Source organism: Manacus candei, unplaced genomic scaffold (assembly GCF_025592945.1).
Source record: "Manacus candei isolate 608988 ecotype Guabito, Panama unplaced genomic scaffold, ASM2559294v1 h1tg000043l, whole genome shotgun sequence".
Classification (NCBI taxonomy): Eukaryota; Metazoa; Chordata; class Aves; order Passeriformes; family Pipridae; genus Manacus; species Manacus candei.
In genome coordinates, this window is record NW_026138091.1 from 14642501 (window position 1) to 14652500 (window position 10000).

Below are 10000 nucleotides of genomic sequence, written 5' to 3' on the forward strand. Positions count from 1 at the left end.
GTCTTCCCTAGCTCTCACAGTTCTAATTATTTCCTACTGCACTGATGCTTTCTCACTACTAAATTCTCCATTGACTGTAATAAAGTCTCCCTACTCTCAAGAGCTTGGAGAGCTGTCTTTTTCTTTTTATTTTTTCTTTTTTTTTTTTTTTTTTCTTAGGACTTGGAAAGATAGAGGGAGAAAGGGAGTGAGAGGAGTGTGCTTTCCAAGGTGGGGTTTCCCAAGCTGTTGTTGCTCAAGTAAGAATCTTATCCTAAAATTGGCTGCTCATTTCTGCGTGGGCTATAGGTAATGCACTCTACAGGCTTTTGCCACTATCCTGTGTGTAAGGTACGGATCTTACAATACTGTACAGGCTACTTGTATAGATAACACTGGCCTTCATAGGGATTTTTTTTTCTAGCAAGTGAAAATAAATAGCAGGTGGAAATTAATTAGACCTTCCTTGCTGTTTTAGGATGTGAACTAACTGTTGTTCAATAATCAGACGAGTGTGACAATATACTCCTGAATTTTAAAAAGCAGATAAATTATTGTGCCCCAAACTGACCTACTATTTTTATTAGTCCAGAAGAATTGAGATGGCGTGAAAAGAAAATATACAGCCTCTAAAATGCAGGATAGCTTTTAGTTAAGATTGAATGTGATATTCTACCTTCAATACCTTTATCTGACTGTTGGTGCCAGTCAGTTAAAAGGATGTTCATTTAAACATCTGATAGATAAACCATAATACACAGACAGTGGGAAAAACTGTGGCTTATAGTAGAGATAAATATTTTAGGCAATGCTTGTTTTTTCAGTTGCAGTTTAGCACAAATCAAGTGATCTGATTTCCTAATGCCTTGTCATGCCAGCTGAGTGCACCTGTTAAGGTAATGCTGCAGGAAGGATGCATGTTTTGTTTACCTGGCACTGTGTGTGGGTGAAGATGGGAGGGATGCTGAACTGCTGGTTCTTGTCCCAAGTAAATAAATCTCATCTGTGGTAATTTTCAAAAATCCAGTTGTCAGTTTTATTGGAAATCTCTGTTCAAAAATGGCCTTCAGAGGCCCACCATATGAGCGCCCACTTAAAAGTTTCTTATTACAGCTTGAATTCTCCAGAATATCAGTGCTTTCTGTGTCATGATCGAGACTCTGTTGTCCCATTGTTGCCTTTTTTATCCATTTTTCAACTGTTACTTTACTCACGACTACCATCTTCACTAGTGAGAATATTCTAGATAGTAAAATGATTATATGGCTTTTAATAGATGATTTTTTTTACCATGAAAATTCTATTTTTTCTCATGAAAGATGCTGACTTTCCTCACTGATGCAGATGATACGTATTCTTTCTGATTAAGCTAAGACATGTCCTGTAATGCACAAATGGAAGCTCCGTTTTCCTGAAGGACCTTCCAGCACAAGGTGTTTGAGCATACTTTACATTTTTACAGGGAAAACTTGAGTACATAGTAATGTATTAAATCTACTAATATAAATATTTTACATCTACTAATATAGATACTTTATTTTATGGTATTTCAATAGCGTTTAACCTAATTAGTGTTTTAAACATAATTATATTTATTTATATTTTATATTTATATAGAATATATTTTATATTATTATTTAATCATAATTTATGTGCATATTTAAAAATATGCAGTGATTTATGTTTCTGCTTAACTCAAGATTTGAAAGCTAAATGTTTTAGATAAAGTGGAAAAAAAACCCCAAAGCTTTACAAATATTCTCTTAGCTTTCCCAATTTTTTGTTCTCACATATTCAGCTATGTCCTTCATATTTGGCATTTTGATTTATTAAGCAATCTTAAGTATTAAAGACTTTTAGCGTAACAGCAAGACTTCAGATGCATTGTGCCTTGTGTCAATGATGAATTAATTCCAGCAGAGCACAAAAGTTACTATTATTTAAGCCTAGTTCCTCACCTCTGCTTTTACATCACAGGCCAGTTTGAAAAGGCTGTAGGTTAGGCTGTGTCTTAAGGAGGGAAGTGAGGCATGGCCATTTGGGGAATCTCACGTTTGTGGTACTGAGCAGCGTGCGCTCTGGCTCTGTCTTGTCTATGGATCAACCAACATGGGCACCTCGATGCCAGCACAAGGTTACGCGTCTGGGGGTGTTGCCGTGGTGGTGCTCTGTGCTGGCAGTTGTAGGCTTCAAATCTCTAGCCCTCGGCTCTGTCGCAGCGCAAAGACGGTGCCACTCGGGGGGCCAGGACGGCCCTGCCGTGGGTCCCATCCCCGCGTCTGTCCCGGCACGTGGGACGGCGCCGTCGAGGGCCGCGGCTGCGGGGCGGGGCCGCTGCCGACCCCTCACCGCCCCCTGGCGGCAGCTCGGGCGCTGCGCAGCTGCTCCCGCTCCCGCTCCCGCTCCCGCTCCCCGCTCCCGCTCCCGCTCCCCGCTCCCGCTCCCGCTCCCCGCTCCCGCTCCCGCTCCCGCTCCCGCTCCCGCTCCCGCTCCCGCTCCCGCTCCCGCCGGGCGGCGGCGCGGGCGGGGCCCGGGGCGGGCGGGAGCGGAGCCCTGCGCGTCGGGCACGGGCCGCCTGCACGGCCTGGGCCTGGCAGGGCCCGGCAGAGCCCGCGAGCCTGGCGTGCCATACACCCTATCATAAAGTGAGGAGGTCTAATTGCGCTACGGCGCGCTATCCTGCTATTTGTACAAATAAAAGACCCCGTCTTGATGCAAAATAAACACAAAAGCACTGTTGTGACTATAACAGGGAGTCATATACTAATTTATATAATAAGTGGTTGTGCACGCTTTATTCAAGATTATGGCTGCAAGAAATGGCATGAATTGCTGGGTGTGTTTAATGCTGGATTATAGCAATTTGAAACATGTCAAACACATGGCTAATGCCTCATGCTTCACTCATTCTTGCGTAAACCTGCATAGCCACCATCCATTATACCCTTGGTAACAACACAATTCTGCAAGTAAATATTGTTACACTAAGTAACCTTTCAATTCAAGTTGTTTAGGAAGAGAAAATGCAATCTTGTGCAGTCAGTTCCAGTGTCAGTTTAATGTTTCAAAAGGGAAGTGGTGTAGAGAATAAGTATCTGTACAGTGACTTGCTGGCTTAAAACATACATGTGTGCACGTGCGTGCACACGCGCACACAAAAAATGTACAGTTCACTTCAGAAGAGAAAAGTAAAAATGTAGCTTCTAACTTCACAGGAGGAGTATTTGTTTTTTTTTGTATGGGTGATAGCATGGTTACCCAGGCAGTATTAGGCATTCAACCTGCTGTGCAACCACGCACTAAAATAATCTACAGTTTCACTCTCTCGTGCACAGAACAGCAAATATTTTCCCCATACTTTTGTTCAAAATACCAGGTAGCAGAGCTTATATCTCACCTTTGGCGCCCAGAGTTGCGGAATCACAGGAGTAGGTGCTGCTGAATGTGTCTGTGAATGTGGGTGCATGTGTGCCTGTGTAGGCACGCTCATGACTGACAGCAAGTGTGACAGCAAGAGAAAAAGAGAAGGATTAGAAAGTATGAATGTGTATAAATGTATGTAAACAGGGACCTATATATTTTTTCTTGTCCTATTGGAATTCCTAAACTTTCAGCCTTAGTATCTGGCAACCATCGTATTTCCTTTTTATTTATTTATGATTATTATGCTAACAATCTCCACTACTGTTGTAAAAGCAAGAAAAAAAGTACAGTAGTTTGCTTAGTAAGATATTGCAGGTTCAAATTATTTTGCCACCAATAACTCAAATTGCTGATACATAGATTTCAGAAATTATCCTTGTTTAGGTGTTTTCTGTACTTCAGTTTCTAGGGTTTAGAGTTGATAGTATGTACTCACATGAGTGCATAGATTCATGTATATACATATGTGTGTGTGTATGCAAGAGAAAAGAAGAGAAAAGAAAAAGATTCTATTCTCTTACTTTCTCCAGCAGCCCTTTTTTAGTTGCTGGCAGGGGGAGGGGGGTCAGCTGTGCACAACCAACACAGAACATTACTCAAGCCAAAGTTTCTGTGTTGGTTTTGAAAATACCCTTTTACAACTAGAAAAAACCCACACTTTATTTTTAACATAGAATTATAGGGATTCTTTTTTCTTCATATAAATACTTCAATATTTCTTCAGCTTTATTTCGATAGAAATTACTCTTTCTAGTATTGTTACTCTACAGTTTCCTTCTGTCTGTACACAGTTCTTGGGTCAGATTTGTTGTTTTCTATTGCCAGAATAGTTACTGGTCATGTTACATTAAAGCAGATTCTGCTGGCTCACAGACATTTTAACTTAAAATGCAGAGCCCGAACTACACTCTGGGGCTTTACAAGGATACAAAATCCACAAGACATAAAACCCTCTGGTTAATATGAACTGGAAGATGTTTAACCCTTCTCTGCTAATTGTAATGAAAGAGTCAGAAATTTATGAAATTTCTGGATGTTTTCTAGTGTTTTGATTGTCTAACATTTACACCCCTTTGCCCTTTTAATGCGCTTGGCTAAATGTACCACTGTTATTGTCTAATGTTCGAATTTGTAAGATGAACCTGTCTGTTGGTTAAACCTTTGTTTGACTAAAAGAGGATTAATGTTTGAGTTTTCCAAATTTCCAAATCCTTGTAACGATACAGTTGATGAAGTGTTTTAAATAAATTTCCACTCTGATATACATATCTTTTTATTGAAAGTAAATATTGTAAAAATCGGAAAGGGCTGTCTGCTTCCACAGTTGTGGCATACCCGCATTAGAATTTTCATATAACTACTAAGGGCAATCAGACCCTTTTCTCTGAATATTTTAAACATTGTACATGTAAAATTTATGCCTAATTTGAATACTTATTAGCTGCCTAATCTCAGAAAAGAGTATTAGCTTTGTTTTTGCCTTGTAAAATTCATCACTGCATGTATCATATTTTCCATTTCTATTATTTTTCTTCACTGATGTTCATAAGTGTTTAAGAAGGGCTGTTTGTTCATAAACACATCTGGTGCTGCCGTTGTTTACTGGGCTATAACAACTGCCCTCCTTTATGTTAACTGTGTTTGTGTTTAGGTTTTTTGCATCCTGTTTTTTTTCTGACCAGACCATCCTAAATAACTCATCTTTTGCTATTATAACATTCTTCGCACAATATATACTTTCACTTTATCTTGTAGGTGCTTGTTTGTGGTAACTCATACTGCATTTTAATTAATATCCCATGCACATTGTCAAAGTTGTAATGATCCTTTTCCTGTCCTTTTTTTTTTTTCTTTTTTCCCAGGGAAAGGCAATTGCTCATACTTTGCAAGGGAACAAATAGCTAAGTAAAATAATTAGGCTAAGCAGCAAGCTTTGTTTCCTTTCCTAAGTTTGCCTACACATCCCTCTCCCTTCAGAGGTGTCTTTTAAAATCACAGCTCAGCCAGGTTGTTGTGAGGACTCTGTCAGTACATCAGGAGTGAGGATGAAGGAAAGTAAGGTCCATTCTGACCTTGTGAGAGCAGGAGAGGACTTCGATGGCTCTGAGAAGAGACACTGACCTTTCCGTATTACAGATACAAAATGCGCCTTGAAATTCTGGTTTGTAAGGGCACATTGGTTCTTTATTTACTGCAAAGATTTCAACTGATCTTGGCAGGACATCTCATTGCTATCCTGAAAGTACAGTATATTTATGCAGTGAAAATGATAAAACATTTATTACTGTAGAGAAGGTAATATGCATAATTTATGCTGTTTTTAGCACAATCATTAGTGATATTCTTGATAGATTTTATTTCCAGCTTTCATATCTAATACATGCCTGGAAAATTAATTTTATATCTTTCATTTATTTGCCTATGTTAAAATTGAGTTTTAAGTCATCTTCAAGTGAACAGTTTGATTGCTGCTCATGCATAAGCTTAATTACTTCCCAGGAAGGACAGTATTAAATGTTTTAAATGTCAGAAAAATAAATGAATATCAGCCGTTTGATTAAAAAAATAGGCAATATCTGACATGTTTGCAGCAGGAGCTTTTTCTTAAAATGCCTCCGAGGCAAAATTTTATTTAGTCACAAAAAAGGAGAAGCCCATTATACTATTTATCATTGGTTGATACCATATGATTTGTATCACCCTTACAAAATTTTAATTTTGTATGATTAGCTGTGCATCATTAAACAACAGCCTTGCATAAGATATGCTGTAAAATTCTGACAGAATCAAGATAGTGAATATTTTAAATAAGGCTGTATAGTCATCCATGGTTGTCAAAGCTAGATAATAGGAAATATAGAACAGTGTGTGAAATTGTGCCTTCACTTAAACTGGTTTTATAGGTAGACTTTAAAATGTAGTCGTTCGTAAATGCTATTGACCATGCTCCTTGCGTGGTGTGTTATTTTGGCCGTTAAATGTAAGCACACAAAGCTTGCTTATAGAAACTATAATTCCGGTGATTAGTAGCTGCATGAAATCAGAGTTTGCATCACATTTCTTGGTAAACGGCTCCTTGAGGCTTTTTTCTTCTTCTAAAGATGCTGTCTGTATAATTGGCAGAGAGGGACATCTTGATAATGGAAGTGTGAAGGTGTAACGCGTGTGTTAATTGATACTTCTTAATCACTTTTAGGTATTAAGTCATGATGCAGGAATCTGCGACAGAGACAATAAGCAACAGTTCAATGAATCAAAATGGAATGAGCACTCTAAGCAGCCAATTAGATGCTGGCAGCAGAGATGGAAGATCAAGTGGTGACACGAGCACTGAAGTAAGCACAGTAGAACTGCTGCATCTGCAACAACAGCAGGTAAGTTTGTTTTGTTTCCTGTTTGTTTTTAAACAAATAAAAGGGCTGTTTTCAGAGGGGCACCCTTTTGCACACCCTCGGTGTGTGCTGAATGTGAAGTGTTGTGAAACTGAAGAGTGTGGGGCATTATTTGTTGTTGTTTTAGTGCACGTTAATGTTGAAATGCAAGGGTCCCGTTCTCGTGGTGGCAACATATTGCTGATATGGCTGCACACCACCACACTCACTCGGTGATTAAAGTCCCGCAGTGTATTTATAAAAGTTGTGCTGAAGCCTTGCAGTGTATGTTTTCAGGAACTGTTAGTTTACTGTGTGATTCGGTAGCACAGGACATGGTGCAGGGCTTTCCACCAGAGGGCCACATTACTTGAGACTTTGCTTCGTTTGCAATGAATTGAGCCAAAGTCAGAGCTGGGCAGTGAAGGGACCTTAGTGAAGGGAGCAGTCACTTCTCACAGTGAAGATGCTTTGCTGTCGTAGGTGTAAATAAAAAATGCTGGTTAGTTCAGAAGCACTGAAATAAAAGAGAGAATGTGTTGCTGCCTGTGTGTGTGTGTGTATGTGTAACGTGGATGTGTGATTTTGAAAATATGGGAAAAGAGAGAAGCAGCTTTTCTATAGGTATGTTTCCATTCTCAATTTTAAACCATTTTTTTTAAGTTTATCTGTTTATGTTCTCAACAAGTTAATGGAGAACTGCTATGTTTAAAACTGTAAAATTAAATTGTCCTCTGGCCGCTGACGCAATCTAATTATGAGATGCAATCCATTAATTTTTGTCACTGTAAGATTTCTGTTCCTTTTAAAACCTGTGCAAACATAACTCCTGCTTTGTCTGCCTAAGGAGTTGCCCCCCCATCAGGGGACACAGATTGTACTAATGCAGTGAAGCCCAAACAGTTTGTTTTGTAAACAATTGGAATCTGATTCTGCAGAGTGCCCAATACCAGCTTCGAACTCCTGAAGTCTTTGGTTACTTATCCTCTCATCTGCTGAGGCCACTCAGCACCTTTGGAGTTCAAAGCCTTGATTTTAAATACTGAGGCTTTTCATTACAATGTCAGGTATTGCATTAATGGAAGGAAAGTTGTCTCCTGTAAGACAGAATATTATAAACCCGCTGTTTTATAGAAACATGTTTTAACATGATAGATAAATTGCATGTGTACGGGCCTCTGAAATAACAGGTCATAATAGCTCTTAAAATTGAATCATTTTTAGTGCTGAATTAAGCAGTGTACACTAGCTACATTTATAGTTAAATATTTTAAATGGTGACAGAAAATGTGGAGAAATGAAATAGTTGTAGATTGAAATATGAGAGGTTGTTAAGGCTTAAATCTGTGCCTTGCTTCAAATTTGAGTGTATTCAGTTTTAACAATTGAGCACTTACAGTATTACAGTCTGAAGAAATGCAGGTTTCAGTATCTTCATTAAGTTCTTAGCAGGTTTGCACCCCTCTCTATACATACACTATTATCTATATATGTACTTTTTGTTTTTATACTATTTTCATAAATTGTATGTGTATACATATAGATATAAAAATTTAATACTGTTTTTGTTGAAAATCATACCATGGTCTTTATTCAGGTTATAACAACAATTTAAAATTTTTATTGAGAAAGAGTGTATTTAATTGGTGAAAATTTTTAGAAAACTAAATTTAAGTAAAACACTTTAAAATACAAAAATACCAACAGACTAATGTGCCACTTACATGTTTCTCAAAGTAATAGTCCTAGGCATGTGTAGCCAATTTGTCCATACAGTCACAGATTCCAGTAGATAGCATTTGCAAAGACCACAGAGAATTACAACTGAAGATGAAAATATCCAGTTGAGTACTAATAACAGACAGGTTCTGAGGGGACAGGCTTAGAAGTGACAATCTTTTCTTCAAAACTGTGATTAGATCTTAAATAAGCAGACAGGCAAAGTAAAACCATGGGTACAGTTAATAGGACTCAAGAGGCATTTTATGGTGGGGTCTGCACTGTAGGATTTAAATACAACTTGAGTTAGGCGTATAAATCCTTCTATAAAATATGTTGATGTGAAACATAAATACTAGTAAACATGCAGTAGGATGTCCTTTAGATAACGGGCATAGCTTTGTGCTACTTTTGTTCTTCTTCCTCACTCTGTTTCTTTTTTTTTCCCCTGTTTTTGACCAGATGCCTTTTGAAATATGAATTAAGAGGAAAATGATGGCTGGTTTTATTATTGTCACAGTAGTACCTCTATAGAATATCATTTTTAATATGTGACTTGTCTAACAAACTTTGAGAAGTAGAAAAACAGAGCAAACCCCATTGTACCTGCAGTTATTATTCGTAAGAATTATTTATTGTTTAAATATGTGCAAGGTATAACGTACTCCTCTCATAGTTTAACATTCTGATTTTGGCTTCCCTGAGTCATTTTATTGTGGGCCTTCAAATAAACAAATCAAGTTTGTTATAGCTTTTTCTAAAGGAAGCAAGATAAATGATCACTGGTTTTAATCATTTCTTTCAACTGGGCAGCTACATAAAGTGTTGCTAATGCTTAAGAATAGGTATATCAGATGAGTAAAATCACAAAATAAGTTTTCACTAAAGTGGCACGAATATTTACCAGAGAAAGTTAATCATGAGCAGTTTTAGAATATATACAAAGAGCAACTGGGTAAGTTAAATTAGTTAAGTTACATACGTGGTGTATTTATAGAAAGTAAATACGCTAAGTTAGACTTCATTAGGTTCTTATAAGCAATTATTTAGAGTTTGTACAGTTCTGTTATTTGCTTGATGAACTGTGTTGTTGTGATCTTTATATAGAAATGGGAAGTTTGACTTAAATCAGGGAGTTATTTCTCTTCCATGTATCAAGACAGAATGACAGTATTCTATAATATATTGTAATATATACTTGGTGATAAATGGATTGGGTGCTGTCACAAGTCATTAGGTCGGCTTTGAAGATGTATGACTAGAACGTAAGCAACTTTTTATCTTACTGTCGATATTTATGAATTTATAAATATTACTAAAGTGAATATAGATTTTTACTATTAAAATATGATGGAAACTGTAATCTGCTCAGATTTGTTTCTTCTGCTTTTTTTGTCTTACGGTGAATATTCTGTCTTGTATGTGTACATTTGTATACTTCTGACGTTTTCACTTTCATTTTTTTCCTTGTACGTTAAAATCAGTGTTTCATACTGGAATGTATAATG

At 37.6% G+C, this 10000-nt stretch overlaps 1 protein-coding gene across 18 annotated transcripts in view; it reads left to right on the forward strand.

Moving 5' to 3' along the window:
* The window catches only part of FOXP2 (forkhead box P2), a 407244-nt gene that overhangs the window by 217944 nt on the left and 179300 nt on the right, over positions 1 to 10000 (forward strand). For 16 of the 18 annotated variants that reach the window (XR_007905892.1, XM_051795471.1, XM_051795484.1 and 13 more), the window contains one exon: positions 6599 to 6776. Coding sequence is in view for 15 of the 18 variants with exons in the window: in XM_051795471.1 (XP_051651431.1) it covers positions 6609 to 6776 (168 nt within the window). In the remaining 3 variants the exon portion in view is untranslated. Of the gene's footprint in view, positions 1 to 6598; positions 6777 to 10000 lie in introns of those variants that run through there. The other 2 variants (XM_051795481.1, XM_051795482.1) reach the window with 2 other exon arrangements.